Source organism: Lagenorhynchus albirostris, chromosome 15, assembly GCF_949774975.1.
Source record: "Lagenorhynchus albirostris chromosome 15, mLagAlb1.1, whole genome shotgun sequence".
Lineage (NCBI taxonomy): Eukaryota > Metazoa > Chordata > Mammalia > Artiodactyla > Delphinidae > Lagenorhynchus > Lagenorhynchus albirostris.
Genome location: NC_083109.1, coordinates 35,192,607 through 35,208,666, shown reverse-complemented (window position 1 = coordinate 35,208,666; position 16,060 = coordinate 35,192,607). Strand labels below are relative to the sequence as shown.

The following is a 16,060-nucleotide window of genomic DNA, read 5'->3' as shown; positions in this document are numbered from 1 at the left end:
TTTGGAGATTAATCTTTGTCTGTTAATTCATTTGCAAATAGTTTCTCCCAATCTGAGGGTTGTCTTTTCGTCTTGTTTATAGTTTCCTTTGCTGTGCAAAAACTTTTAGGTACCATTAGGTTCCATTTATTTTTTCTCTGTTTTTATTTCCATTACTTTAGGAGGTGGGTCAAAAAATATCTTGCTGTGATTTATGTCAAAGAGTGTTTTTCCTGTGTTTTTCTCTAAGAGTTTTATAGCATCTGGACTTATATTTAGGTCTTTAATCAATTTTGAGTTTATTTTTGTGTATGGTGTTAGGGAATGTCCTAAGTTCATTCTTTTACATGTAGCTGTCCAGTTTTCCCAGCACCACTTATTAAAGAGACTGTCTTTTCTCCATTGTATATCCTTGCCTCCTTTGTCATAGATTAGTTGACCATAGGTGTGTGGGTTTATCTCTGGGCTTTCCATCCTGTTCCACTGATCTATATTTCAGTTTTTGTTCCAGTACCATACTGTCTTGATGACTGTAGCTTTGTAACTTAGTTTGGACTCAGGGAGTCTGATTCCTCCACCTCTGTTTTTTCCCCTCAGAAAATATTGCTTTGACTATTGCTTTGACTATTCGGGGTCTTTTGTGTCTCCATACAAATTTTAAGAGTTTTTGTTCTAATTCTGTAAAAAATGTCATTGGTAATTTGAAAGGGATTTCACTGAATCTGTAGATTACTTTGGGTAGTATAGTCATTTTCACAATATTGATTCTTCCAATCCAAGAACATGGTATATCTCCCAATCTGTTTTTTGTTTGTTTTGTTGTTTGTTTTGGGTTTTTTTAACATCTTTATTGGAGTATCATTGCTTTACAATGGTGTGTTAGTTTCTGCTTTATAACAAACTGAATCAGCTATACATTAACATATATCCCCATATCTCTTCCCTCTTACATCTCCCTCCCACCCTCCCTATCCCACCTCTCTAAGGGGACACAAAGCACCAAACTGATGTCCCTGTGCTATGCAGCTGCTTCCCACTAGCTATTTATTTTATATTTGGTAGTGTGTATATGTCCATGCCACTCTCTCACTTAGTCCCAGCTTACCCTTACCCCTCCCCGTGTCCTCAAGTCCATTCTCTACATCTGAGTCTTTATTCTTGTCCTGCCCCTAGGTACATCAGGAACAATTTTTTTTTTAGATTCCATATATATGTGTTAGCATATGGTATTTGTTTTTCTCTTTCTGACTTACTTCACTCAGTATGACAGAACCTAGGTCCATCCACCTCACTACAAATAACTCATTTTCATTTCCTTTTATGGCCGAGTAATATTCCATTGTATATATGTGCCATATCTTCTTTATCAATTCATCTGTCGATGGACACTGAGGTTGCTTCCACGTCCCAGCTATTGTAAATAGTGCTTCAATGAACACTGGGATACATGACTCTTTTTGACTTATGGTTTTCTCGGGGTATATGCCCAATAGTGGGATGCTGGGTTGTATGGTAGTTCTATTTTTAGTTTTTTAAGGAACCTCCATACTGTTCTCCTTAGTGGATGTACCAATTTACATTCCCATCAACAGAGCAAGAGGGTTTCCTTTTCTCCACACCTCTCCAGCATTTATTGTTTGTAGATTTTTTGATGATGGCCATTCTGACCAGTGTAAGATGATACCTCATTGTAGTTTTGACTTGCATTTCTCTAATGATTAGTGATGTTGAGCATCCTTTCATGTGCTTGTTGGCAAACTGTATATCTTCTTTGGAGAAATGTCTATTTAGGTCTTCTGCCCATTTTTGTATTATGTTGTTTGTTTTTTTGATATTGAGCTGCATGAACTGTTTGTATATTTTGGAGATTAATCCTTTGTCAGTCACTTCATTTGCAAATATTTTCTCCCATTCTGAGTTTTGTCTTTTCATCATGTTTATGGTTTCCTTTGCTGTGCAAAAGCTTTTAAGTTTCATTAGGTCCTATTTGGGTTCTTTTTGTTTTTACTTCCATAACCTAGGATGTGGGTCAAAAAGGAAATTGCTGTGATGTAAGTCATACAGTGTTCTGCCTATGTTTTCCTCTAAGAGTTTTATAGTGTCTGGTTTTACATTTAGGTCTCTAATGCATTTTGAGTTTATTTTTGTGTTCCGTGTTATGGAGTGTTCTAATTTCATTCTTTTACATGTAGCTGTCCAGTTGTCCCAGAACCACTTATTGAAGTGGCTGTCTTTTCTCCACTGTATATTCTTGCCTCCTTTATCAAAGATAAGGTGACCATATGTGTGTGGGTTTACCACTGGGCTTTATATTCTGTTCTACTGATCTATAGTTCTGTTTTTGTGCCAATACCATACTGTCTTGATTACTGTAGCTTTGTAGTATAGTCTGAAGTCTGGGAGCCTGATTCCTCCAGCTCCGTTTTTCTTTCTCAAGATTTCTTTGCCTATTTGGGGTCTTTTGGGTTTCCATAAAAATTGTGAAATTTTTTGTTCTTGTTCTGTGAAAAATGCCATTCATAGTTTGATAGGGATTTCATTGAATCTGTAGATTGCTTTGGGTTGTATAGTATTTTCACAATACTGATTCTTCAAATCCAAGAACATGGTATATCACTCCATCTTTTTGTGTCACCTTAATTTCTGTCATCAGTGTCTTACAGTTTTCTGCATACAGGTCTTTTGTCTCCTTAGGTAGGTTTATTCCTAGGTATTTTATTATTTTTGCTGTAATGATGAAATGGATTGTTTCCTTAATTTCTCTTTCTGATCTTTTGTTGTTAGTGTATAGGAATGCAAGAGACTTCTCTGCATTAATATTGTATCCTGAAACTTTACCAAATTCATTGATTAGCTCTAGTAGTTTTCTGGTGGCATCTTTAGGATAATCTATGCATAGCGTCATGTCATCTGCAAACAGTGACAGTTTTACTTTTTCTTTTCTGATTTGGATTACTTTTATTTCTTTTTCTTTTCTCATTGCCATGACTAGGACTTCCAGAACTATGTTGAATAATGGTGGTGAGAATGGACAACCTTGTCTTCTTTCTGATCTTAGAGGAAATGCTTTTAGTTTTTCACCATTGAGAATGATGTTTGCTGTGGGTTTGCCATATATGGCCTTTATTATGTTGAGGTAGGTTCCTTCTATGCACACTTTCTGGAGAGTTTTTATCATAAATTGGTGTTGAATTTTGTCAGAAGCTTTTCTGCATCTATTGAGATGATCATATGGTTTTTATTCTTCAATTTGTTAATATGGTGTATCACATTGTTTTATTTGCATATATTGAAGAATCCTTGCACCCCTGTGATAAATCCCACTTGATCATGATGTATGATTCTTTTAATGTATTGTTGGATTCTGTATGCTATTATTTTGTTGAGGATCTTTGCATCTATATTCATCAGTGATATTACTCTGTAATTTTCTTTTCTTGTATTATCTTTGTCTGGTTTTTGTGTCAGGGTGATGGTGGCCTCGTAGAATGAATTTGGGAGGGGTCCTCCCCCCACAATTTTTTGGAAGAATTTGAGAAGGATGGGTGTTAGCTCTTCTCTAAATTTTGAAAAAATTCACCTGTGAAGCCATCTGGTCCTTGACTTTTGTTTGTTGGAAGATTTTTAATTACAGTTTCAATTTCATTACTTGTGATTGGTCTGTTCATATTTTCTATTTCTTCAATGTTCAGTCTTGGAAGGTTATATTTTTCTAAGAATTTTTCCATTTCTTCCAGGTTGTCCATTTTATTGGCATAGAGTTGCTTGCAGTAGTCTCTTAGGATGCTTTGCCAGTTGTAACTTCTTTTTCTAATTTATTGATTTGAGTCCTCTCCCTCTTTTTCTTGCTGAGTCTTGTTAAAGGTTTATCAATTTTGTTTAACTTCTCAAAGAACCAGCTTTTAGTTTTATTGATCTTTGCTATTATTTTCTTTGTTTCTATTTCATTTTTTTCTGCTCTGATCTTTGTGATTTCTTTCCTTGTACTAACTTTGGGTTTTGCTTGTTCTTCTTTCTCTAGTTCCTTTAGCTGTAAAGTTTTTTTGTTTATTTGAGATATTTCTTGTTTCTTGAGGTAGGAATGTATTGCTATAAACTTCCCTCTTGGAACTGCTTTTGCTGCATCCCATAGGTTTGAATCATCTTGTTTTCATTATCATTTGTCTCTAGGTACTTTTTTATTTCCTCTTTGATTTCTTCAGTGATCTATTGGTTATTTTGTAATGTATTGTTTAACCTCCATGTGTTTGTGTGTTTTACGTTTTTTCACCTGTAATTTATTTCTAATCTTATAGCATTGTTGTTGGAAGAGATGCTTGATATGATTTCAATTTTCTTAAATTTACCAAGCCTTGATTTTTGACCAAGATGTGATCTATCCTGGCGAATGTTCCACATGCATTTGAGAAGAAAGTGTATTCTGCAATTTTCAGATGGTACGTCCTATAAATATCAATTAAATCTATCTGGTCTACTGTGTCATGTAAAGCTGTGTTTCCTTATTAATTTTCTGTCTGGAAGATCTCTCCATTGGTGTAAGTGAGGTGCTAACGTCTCCCACTATTATTGTGTTATTGCTGATTTCCTCTTTTATATTTGTTAGCAGTCGCCATATGTAGTGTGGTGCTCCTATGTTGGGTGCATCTATATTTATAATTGTTATATGTTCTTCTTGGATTGATCCCTTGATCATTATGGAGTGCCCTTCCTTGTGTTTTGTATCATTCTTTATTTTAAGGTCTATTTTATATGATATGAGTATTGCTACTCCAACTTTCTTTTGATTTCCATTTACATGGAATATCTTTTTCCATTCTCTCACCTTCAGTCTGTATGTGTCCCTAGGTCTGAACTGGGTCTCTTGTAGACAGCATATATATGGGTCTTGCTTTTGTATCCATTCAGCAAGCCTGTGTCTTTTGGTTGGAGCATTTAATCCATTCACTTTTAAGCAATTATCGATATGTATGTCCCTATTACCATTTTCTTTATTGTTTTGGGATTGTTTTTGTAGGTCCCTTTCTTCTCTTGTGTTTCCCACTTAGAGAAGTTCCTTTAGCCTTTGTTGTAGAGCTGGTTTTGTGGTGCTGAATTCTTTTAGCTTTTGCTTGTCTGTAAAGCTTTTCATTTTTCTGTTGAACCGGAATAAGATCCTTGCTGGGTAGAATAATCTGGGTTGTAGGTTCTTCCCTTACATCACTTTAAATATATCATGCCACTTCCTTCTGGCTTGTAGAGTTTCTGCTGAGAAATCAGCTGTTAACCTTATGGGAGTTCCCTTGTATTTTTGTTTATTTATTTTTACATCTTGATTGGAGTATAATTGCTTTACAATGGTGTGTTAGTTTCTGCTTTATAACAAAGTGAATCAGTTATACATATACATATGTTCCCATATCTCTTCCCTCTTGCGTCTCCCTCCCTCCCACCCTACCTATCCTACCCCTCCAGGCAGTCACAAAGCTGATCTCCCTGTGCTATGCGGCTCCTTACCACTAGCTATCTATAGTGTGTTGGGTAGTGTATATGTGTCCATGCCACTCTCTCACTTTGTCACAGCTCACCCTTTGCCCTCCCAATATCCTCAAGTCCATTTTCTAGTAGGTCTTTGTCTTTATTCCTGTCTTACCTCAAGGTTCTTCATGACATTTTTTTTTCCCTTAAATTGCATATATATGTGTTAGCATACGGCATTTCACTTTCTCTTTCTGACTTACTTCACTCTATATGAAAGACTCTAGGTCCATCCACCTCATTACAAACAGCTCAATTTCGTTTCTTTTTATGGCTGAGTAATATTACATTGTATATATGTGCCACATCTTCTTTATCCATTTATCCAATGATGGACACTTAGGCTGTTTCTATCCCCAGGCTACTGTAAATAGAGCTGCATTGAATATTTTGGTACATGACTGTTTTTGAATTATGGTTTTCTCAGGGTATATGCCCAGTACTGGGATTGCTGGGTCATATGGTAGTTCTATTTGTAGTTTTTTAAGGAACCTCCATACTGTTCTCCACAGTGGCTGTACCAACGCATATTCACACCAGCAGTGCAAGAGTGTTCCCTTTTCTCCACACCTGCCCAGCATTTATTGTTCCTAGATGTTTTGATGATGGCCATTCTGACTGGTGTGAGATGACATCTCATTGTGGTTTGATTTGCATTTCTCTAATGATTAATGATGTTAAGCATTCTTTCATGTGTTTGTTAGCAGTCTGTATATCTTCTTTGGAGAAATGTCTATTTAGGTCTTCTGCCCATTTTTGGCTTGGGTTTTTTGTTTTTTTGTTATTGAGCTGCATGAGCTGCTTGTAAATTTTGGAGATTAATCCTTTGTCAGTTGCTTCATTTGCAAATATTTTCTCCCATTCTGAGGGTTGTCTTTTGGTCTTGTTTATGGCTTCCTTTGCTGTGCAAAAGGTTTGAAGTTTCATTAGTTCCCAATTGTTTATTTTTGTTTTCATTTCCATTTCTCTCGGGGGTGGGTCAAAAAGGATCTTGCTGTGATTTATGTCATAGAGTGTTCTGCCTATGTTTTCCTCTAAGAGTTTGATAGTTTCTGGCCTTACATTTAGGTCTTTAATCCATTTTGAGGTTATTTTTGTGTATGGTGTTAGGGAGTGATCTCATCTCATACTGTAAAATGTAGCAGTCCAGTTTTCCCAGCACCAGTTATTGAAGAGGCTGTCCTTTCTCCACTGTACACTCCTGCCTCCTTTATCAAAGATAAGGTGACCATATGTGTGTGGGCTTATCTCTGGGCTTTCTCTCCAGTTCCATTGATCTATCTTTCTGTTTTTGTGCCAGTAGCACACTGTCTTGATTACTGTAACTTTGTAGTATAATCTGAAGTCAGGAAGCCTGATTCTTCCAGCTCTGTTTTTCGTTCCCAAGGTTGCTTTGGCTATTCGGGGTCTTTTGTGTTTCCCTACAAATTGTGAAATTTTTGTTCTAGTTCTATGAAAAATGCCAGTGGTAGTTTGATAGGGATTTCATTGAATCTGTAGATTGCTTTGGATAGTAGGGTCATTTTTGCAGTGCTGTTTCTTCCAATCCAAGAACATGTTATATATCTCCATCTATTTGTATCATCTTTACTGTTTTCATCAGTGTCTTATAATTTTCTGCATACAGGTCTTTTGTCTCCTTAGGTAGGTTTATTCCTAGATATTTTATTCTTTTTGTTGCAATGGTAAATGGGAGTGTTTCCTTGATTTCACTTTCAGATTTTTCATCATAATGCATAGGAATGCCAGACGTTTCTGTGCATTAATTTTGTATCCTGCTACTTTACTTAATTTATTGATTAGCTCTAGTAGTTTTCTGGTAGCATCTTTAGGATTCTCTATGTATAGTATCATGTCATCTGCAAACAGTGATAGCTTTACTTCTTCTTTTCTGATTTGGATTCCTGTTATTTCCTTTTCTTCTCTGATTGCTGTGGCTAAAACTTCCAAAGCTATGTTGAATAAGAGTGGTGACAATGGGCAACCTTGTCTTGTTCCTGATCTTAGTGGAAATGCTTTCAGTTTTTCACCATTGAGGATGATGTTGGCTTTCAGTTTGTCATATACGGTCTTTATTATGTTGAGGAAAGTTCCCTCTGTGCCTACTTTCTGCAGGGTTTTTCTCGTAAATGGGTGTTGAATTTTGTCAAAAGCTTTCTCTGCATCTATTGAGATGATCATATGGTTCTTCTCCTTCAGTTTGTTAATATGGTGTATCACGTTGATTGATTTACGTATATTGAAGAATCCTTGCATTCCTGGAATAAACCCCACTTGATCATGGTGTATGATCCGTTTAATGTGCTGTTGGATTCTGTTTGCTAGTATTTTGTTGAAGATTTTTGCAACTATGTTCATCAGTGATATTGGCCTACAGTTTTTTTTCTTTGTGACATCCTTGTCTGGTGTTGGTATCAGGGTGATGGTGGCCTCATAGAATGAGTTTGGGAGTGTTCCTCCCTCTGCTATATTTTGGAAGAATTTGAGGATAGGTGTTAGCTCTTTTCTAAATGTTTGATAGAATTCGCCTAGGAAGCCATCTGGTTCTGGGCTTTGTATGTTGGAAGATAGTTAATCACAGTTTCAATTTCAGTGCTTGTGATTGGTCTGTTCATATTTTCTATTTCTTCCTGATTCAGTCTTAGAAAGTTGTACATTTCTAAGAATTTGTCCATTTCTTCCAGATTGTCCATTTTATTGGCATAAAGTTACTTGTAGTAGTCTCTCATGATCCTTTGTATTTCTGCAGTATCAGTTTTTACCTCCCCTTTTTCATTTCTAATTCTATTGATTTGAGTCTTCTCCCTTTTTTTCTTGAAGAATCTGGCTAATGGTTTATCAATTTTGTTTATCTTCTCAAAGAACCAGCTTTTAATTTTATTGATCTTTGCTATCATTTCCTTCATTTCTTTTTCATTTATTTCTGATCTGATTTTTATGATTTCTTTCCTTCTGCTAACTTTGTTTTTTTGTTGTTGTTGTTGTTGTTCTTTCTCTAATTGCTTTAGGTGCAAGGTTAGGTTGTTTATTCAAGATGTTTCCTGTTTCTTAAGGTAGGATTGTACTGCTATAAACTTCCCTCTTAGAACTGCTTTTGCTGCATCCCATAGATTTTTGGTCATTTTGTCTCCATTGTCATTTGTTTCTAGGTATTTTTTAATTTCCTCTTTGATTTCTTCAGTTATCACTTCGTCATTAAGTAGTGTATTGTTTAGCCTCCATGTGTTTGTATTTTTTGCAGATCTTTTCCTGTAATTGATATCTAGTCTCAAAGTGTTGTGGTCAGAAAAGATACTTGATACAATTTCCATTTTCTTAAATTTACCAAGACTTGATTTGTGACCCAAGATATGATCTATCCTGGAGAATGTTCCATGAGCACTTGAGAGAAATGTGTATTCTGTTGTTTTTGGATGGAATGTCCTATAAATATCAATTAAGTCCATCTTTTTTAATGTATCATTTAAAGCTTGTGTTTCTTTATTTCTTTTCATTTTGGTTGATTTGTCCAATGGTGAAAGTGAGGTGATAAAGTCCCCTACTATGAATGTGTTACTGTCAATTTCCCCTTTTATTGCTGTTAGTATTTGCCTTATGTATTGACGTGCTCCTATATTGGGTGCATAAACATTTACAAATGTTATATCTTCTTCTTGGATCGATCCCTTGATCATTATGTAGTGTCCTTCTTTGTCACTTCTAATAGTCTTTATTTTAAAGTATATTTTGTCTGATATGAGAATTGCTACTCCAGCTTTCTTTTGGTTTCCATTTGCATGGAATATCTTTTTCCATCCCCTTCCTTTCAGTCTGTATGTGTCTCTAGGTCTGAAGTGGGTCTCTTGTAGACAGCATATATATGGGTCTTGTTTTTGTTTCCATGAAGCCAGTCTGTGTCTTTCGGTGGGAGCATTTAATCCATTTACATTTAAGGTAATTATCAATATGTATGTTCCTATTCCCATTTTCCTAATTGTATTGGGTTTGTTATTTTAGGTCTTTTCCTTCTCTTGTGTTTCTTGCCTAGAGAATTTCCTTTATCATTTGTTGTAAAGCTGGTTTGGTGGTGCTGAACTCTCTCAGCTTTTGTTGTCTGTAAATGTTTCAATTTCTCCATCAAATCTGAATGAGATCCTTGCTGGGTAGAGTAATCTTGGTTGTAGGTTTTTCTCCTTCATACTTTAAATATGTCCTGCCAGTCCCTTCTGGCTTGTAGGGTTTCTGCTGAAAGATCAGCTGTTAACCTTATGGGGATTCCCTTGTGTGTTATTTGTTGTTTTTCCCTTGCTGCTTTCAATATGTTTTCTTAGTATTTAATTTTTTACAGTTTGATTAATATGTGTCTTGGTGTATTTCTCCTTGGATTTATCCTGTATGGGACTCTGTGTGCTTCCTGAACTTGATTAACTATTTCCTTTCCCATATTAGGGAAGTTTTCAACTATAATATCTTCAAATATTTTCTCAGTCCCTTTCTTTTTCTCTTCTTCTTCTGGAACCCCTATAATTCGAATGTTGGTGCATTTAATGTTGTCCCAGAGGTTTCTGAGACTGTCCTCAGATCTTTTCATTCTTTTTTCTTTATTCTGCTCTGCCGTAGTTATTTCCACTATTTTATCTTCCAGGTCACTTATCCGTTCTTCTGCTTCAGTTTTTCTGCTATTGATCCCATCTAGAGTATTTTTCATCTCACTTATTGTGTTGTTCATCATTGCTTGTTTCATCTTTTGTTCTTCTAGTTCCTTGTTAAATGTTTCTTGCATTTTGTCTATTCTATTTCCAAGATTTTGGATCATCTTTACTATCATTATTCTGAATTCTTTTTCAGATAGACTGCCTATTTTCTCTTCATTTCTTAAGGCTGGTAGGTTTTTATCTTGCTCCTTCATCTGCTGTGTGTTTTTCTGTCTTCTCATTTTGCTTATCTAACTGTGTTTTGGGTCTCCATTTTGCAGGCTACAGGTCCATAGTTAGCGTTGTTTTTGGTGTCTCTCTCCATTGGCTAAAGTTGGATCAGTGTGTTGTGTAGGCTTCCTGGTGGGGGGAACTAGTGCCTGTATTCTGGTGGATGAGGCTAGATCTTGTCTTTCTGGTGGGCAGTTCAACGTCCAGTGGTGTGTTTTGGGGTGTCTGTGGGCTTATTAGGATTTTAGGCAGCCTCTCTGCTAATAGGTGGGGTTGTGTTCCTGTCTTGCTAGTTGTTTGCCATAGGGTATCCAGCACTGTAGCTTGCTGGTCGTGGAGTGAAGCTGGGAGCTGGTGTTGAGATGGAGATCTCTGGGAGATTTTCACCATTTGATATTATGTGGACCTGGTAGGTCTCTTGTGGACCAGTTCCTGAAGTTGGCTCTCCCACCTCAGAGGTACAGCACTGACTCCTGGTTGCAGCACCAAGAGACTTTCATCCACATGGCTCAGAAGAAAAGGAAGAAAAAGTAGAAAGAAAGAAAGAAAGAAAAGAGGGAGGGAGGGAGGGAGGGAGGAAGATGGGAAGGAAGAAAGGTAGGAAGAAAGAGATAAAATAATATAAAATAAAGTAAGATAAAATAAAATAATTAAAATAAAGAGTAATTATTCCGAAAAAACTTTTAAAAAACCCCAAAAAACCAAACAAAAAAAAAAACGGACGGATAGAACCCTAAGACAAATGGTGGAAGCAAAGCTATACAGACAAAATCTCACACAGAAGCCTACACATGCAGACTCACAAAAAGACGAAAAGGGGAAAAAATAATAAATCTTGCTCTCAAAGTCCACCTCTTCAATTTGGGATGATTCACTGTCTATTCATGTATTCCACAGATGCAGGATACATCAAGTTGATTGTGGAGCTTTAATCCACTGCTTCTGGGGCTGCTGGGAGAGATTTCCCTTTCTCTTCTTTGTTCTCACTGTTCCCAGGGCTCAGTTTTGGATTTGGCCCCGCCTCTGCATGTAGGTCGCCGGAGGGTGTCTGTTCTTCGCTCAGAGAGGACGGGGTTAGAAGAGCAGCTGCTTCGGGAACTCTGGTTCACTCAGGCCAGGGGGATTGAGTGGTACGGAGTGCTTGGCGAACCTGCGGTGACAGAAGCCGGCGGGACATTGCACCAGCCTGAGGCGTGCCGTGCATTCTCCCGTGGAAGTTGTCCCTGGATCCCGGGACCCTGGCAGTGGTGGGCTGCACAGGCTCCTTAGAAGCGGGGTGTGGATAGTGACCTGTGCTCGCACACTGGCTTCTTGGTGGCGGCGGCAGCACCCTTAGCATCTCATATGCCTGTCTCTGGGGTCCGCGCTGTTAGCCGTGGCTCGCACCCGTCTCTGGAGCTCCTTTAAGCAGCACTCTTAATCCCCTCTCCTTGCGCACGAGGAAACAAAGAGGGAAGAAAAAGTCTCTTGCCTCTTCAGCAGGTCAGAACTTTTCCCCGGACTCCCTCCCGGCTACCCATGGTGCACTAATCCCCTGCAGGCTGTGTTCACGCTGCCAACCCCAGTACTCTCCCTGCGCTCCGACCGAAGCCAGAGCCTCAGCACCCAGCCCCGCCCACCCCCGGCGGGTGAGACAACAAGCCTCTCGGGCTGGTGAGTGCCGGTCGGCACCGATCCTCTGTGCGGGAATCTCTCCGCTTTGTCCTCTGCAGTCCTGTTGCTGTGCTCTCCTCCACAGCTCCGAAGCTTTCCCCCTCCACCACCTGCAGTCTCTGCCCGCGAAGGTGCTTCCTAGTGTGTGGAAACCTCTCCTCCTTTACGGCTCCCTCCCACTGGTGCAGGTCCCGTCCCTATCCTTTTGTCTCTGTTTATTCTTTTTTCTTTTGCCCTACCCAGGTACGTGGGGACTTTCTTGCCTTTTGGGAGGTCTGAGGTCTTCTGCCAGCATTCAGTAGGTGTTCTGTAGGAGTTGTTCCACAAGTAGATGTATTTCTGGTGTATCTGTGGGGAGGAAGGTGATCTCTGCGTCTTACTCTTCCGCCATCATCCTGTTCAGCCTCTTCCCTTGTATTTTGTTTGTCATTTTTCACTTGTTGCTTTTAATAATTTTTCTTTGTCTTTAATTTTTGTCAATTTGATTACTTTGTGTCTTGGTGTGTTTCTCCTTGGGTTTACCCTGCCTGGGACTCTCTACACCTCCTGGACTTGGGTGACTATTTCCTTTCCCATGTTATGGAAGTTGTCAACTATAATCTCTTCAAATATTTTCTTGGGTCCTTTCTCTCTCTCTTCTGCTTCTGGGACCCCACATTAGTGAATGTTGGTTCGTTTAATGCTGTCCCAGAGGTCTCTTAGGCTGTCTTCATTTCTTTTCATTCTTTTTTCTTTATTCTGTTCTATGGCAGTGAATTCCACCATTCTGTCTTCCAGGCCACTTATCCGTTCTTCTACTTCAGTTATTCTGCTATTGATTCCTTCTAGTGTATTTTTCATTTCAGTTATTGTATTGTTCATCTCTGTTTGTTTGTTCTTTAATTCTTCTAGGTCTTTGTTAAACATTTCTGGCATCTTCTGAATCTTTGCCTCCATTCTTTTTCCAAGGTTTTGGATCACCTTCATTATCATTATTCTCAATTCTTTTCTTGAAGGTTGCCTATCTCCACTTCATTTAGTTGTTTTTCTGGAGTTTTATCTTGTTCCCTCATGTGGTACATAGTCCTCTGCCTTTTCATTTTGTCTATCTTTCTGTGAATATGGTTTTTGTTCCACAGGCTGCAAGATTGTAGTTCTTCTTGCTTCTGCTGTCTGATCTCTAGTGGATGAGGCTATCTAAGTGGCTTATGCCAGCTTCCTGATGGAAGGGACTGTTGGTGGGTTCAGCTGGGCATTGCTCTTGTGTGCAGAGCTCAATACAATTTTAATCTGCTGGTCTGCTGATGGGTGGGGCTGAGTTCCCCCCTGTTGGTTGTTCAGTCTGAGATGACTCAGCACTGGAGCCTACAGACCCTTTGGTGGGGCTAATGGTGGACTCTGGGAGGGCTCACACCAAGGAGTGCTTCCTAGTACTTCTGCTGCCAGTGTCCATGTCCCTGTGGTGAGCCACAGCCGCCCTCTGCCTCTGCAGAAGACCCTCCAACACAAGCAGGTAGGTCTGATTCAGTCTCCTATGGGGTCAGTGTTCCTTCCCCCTGTGTCCTGATGTGCACTCTACTTTGTGTGTGCCCTCCATGTATGGAGTCTCTGTTTCCCCCAGACCTGTCAAAGTCCTGCCATCTAATCCTAGTTAACTTCAAAGCCTGTTTCTCTGGGAATTCCTCCTCCCATGGTTGGGAAGCCTGACGTGGGGCTCAGAACCTTCACTCCTGTGGGTGGACTTCTATGGTATAATTGTTTTTCTGTTTGTGAGTCAACCACCCAGAAGTTATGGGATTTGATTTTATTGTGATTGCACCCTTCCTACCATCTTGTTGTGGCTTCTCCTTTGTCCTTGTATGTGGAATATTTTTTTGGTGAGTTCCAGTGTCTTCCTGTCGATGATTGTTCAGCAGTTAGTTGTGATTCTGGTCCTCTCGCAAGGGGGAGTGAATGCACATCCTTCTACTCTGCTATCTTGGACCAATCTAGAACATGTGAATTTTTAAGGACACAAATATTCAGTCTATACCACATGGGTTTAACATTTCCATGTACCTATAATTTTAGAAGAAAAATATTTCTAGCATTATTTTGAAAAACGGGAACATTTAAAAAGCAGTATTCCATGAAACACAGTTTGGAAGATGGTGATTTAGCATAAAACTTTCAAACAACCAGAATTATGAATTCTCCTGTGACTCTTTTTTTATTATTCTTGTCAGGTCTGCCTTTGACCTCCATTGCTGAATTTATGAATATATACAATGTTCTGTATCTATCTGCTTAAGTTTCCAAAATCTGATTTCACTACAACCTTGGACTATCTTTGAGTGTTAAATTGGAGAACCAGTGTTATTTTTGTAATTCTGTTAGAAAATGTTTTTTATTGGGAGAATATTGAAAATAATAGTTAAAATATAAAGTATAAAAAAAGTTGGAAACTGATTTAAGAAAATGTTAATCTATTATTTAAAACTATATTTTCAGAAACCAATATATTTTGAAGCATGATTAGAGGTGTAGCATATAATTTTAATATTACATTTTTGTATATTTCAATGGGAAAAATACATTTAATTATAGAACACTATTACTTAAAATAATTATTAAAGTTATATCTTTATATTAAGGAATGTTTTGGAAATAGACTTGTTCATCACCTGTTGTACTGAAAGTGCTTGCTACTTGTATGTTCTTTTATGTTATTAAATTGTAGAGGAATATTTATATTAAATGCTAAATAATATTATCTTGTTAATAACAAAATTACTTAGCAAGAGTATTTACTTTTCAGGATAAATACATTTTTAACTGCATGTCAATTTTCTATCTATTGATAATTCTATTTTATCATTAAATTGTTCTAAGTGTTAACCTTTTTTGGCCAAAGAAGCCATCACTATAATTCCAGATTTAACCCTTGAGTGTATTTCTGTGTTAAAATTTCCAAGTAAGATACGTATGTATGAGGTCAGGCTCCCTTTGACTGGGATGCTTTGGCCTCAGAACTCAAGCCTTTACTAAGTTGCCTTTTCCATACAATGGTTGTCTTGCTCTTTCTAGGTGATGATGCCAGGGAGGCAGTTAAACATGGTTTGGACGGGATCTTGGTGTCAAATCATGGGGGTCGACAGCTCGACGGGGTGCCAGCCACTGTGAGTTTTGGCAAATGCCTCAACTGGTATTCCCATTTCTATCCCACTTTTGGCTATCTCTATGACTGCCTTTCCTTGTGTATATATTTTTGTGTGAACACTCAAGGTAAAATATGTATGAATATAGGTAAGAGCTCAGATTTTAAGTTTAGTGGCAAGTAACTACCTAAATTAGATCACTATTCAGTCTATTTATTTGTAAACTTATAAAAGTCTGTGTTAAATACCCAGCCATTAGTAGGCAGGAATTATTCCTGTTTTCATAAATACACCAATAAGTATATTATAAATTGGAGTATGAAAGAAAATATTATGCCATGAGTTTTCTGGAGGTGGGAGTTGAAGAACTGCAGAGTGAGGGCAGGTGGGGAAAGGAGGTAGAAATCCTGTGGTCCAGGTGAGGAGATGTCTGCTGCAAACAAGCTACTCTGTTGGAGCTGTGAACTACCTTGACTGCATATTGGAATCACCTGGGAAACTGTAAAGAATCCTAATTCCCAGGCTGCACCCTAGATCCATCCATCAGAATCTTGCAGGACCAGGGGAGGCAGAGGCACTAGTATTTTTGACAGCTACCCAGGAGATCCAATGTGAATCTATGTTTTGTATACACTGTACACACTGTGCTAGGCAAATAAGAGTCCAGAATCCAGATATAAAAGTAAACTAAGCTGGTTGGAATGATTTGGGATGGAGTTAAAACTGTAAAGGAGAGCAATTAGCTCCAAAGAGGCCAAGAGCCAAGGAGTCCAACCAGGGGTTGATTTTAAGATCAAGAATTGGTGGGCCCAGAAGTGGATCAAAAGTCATGGAGGCAGACACATATCTAGGGGTGGATTTCATGGATCCGTGATCTAGAATGGAGGCCAGGAG

General features: G+C 38.3%; 1 protein-coding gene across 1 annotated transcript in view; it reads left to right on the top strand.

Annotated features, from left to right (window-relative positions):
- Positions 1–16,060, top strand: part of HAO1 (hydroxyacid oxidase 1) — a 64,440-nt gene that overhangs the window by 40,434 nt on the left and 7,946 nt on the right. The window contains exon 5 of the mRNA XM_060124321.1: positions 15,096–15,187. Within this exon, the coding sequence (XP_059980304.1) occupies positions 15,096–15,187 (92 nt within the window). The remainder of the gene's footprint in view (positions 1–15,095; positions 15,188–16,060) is intronic.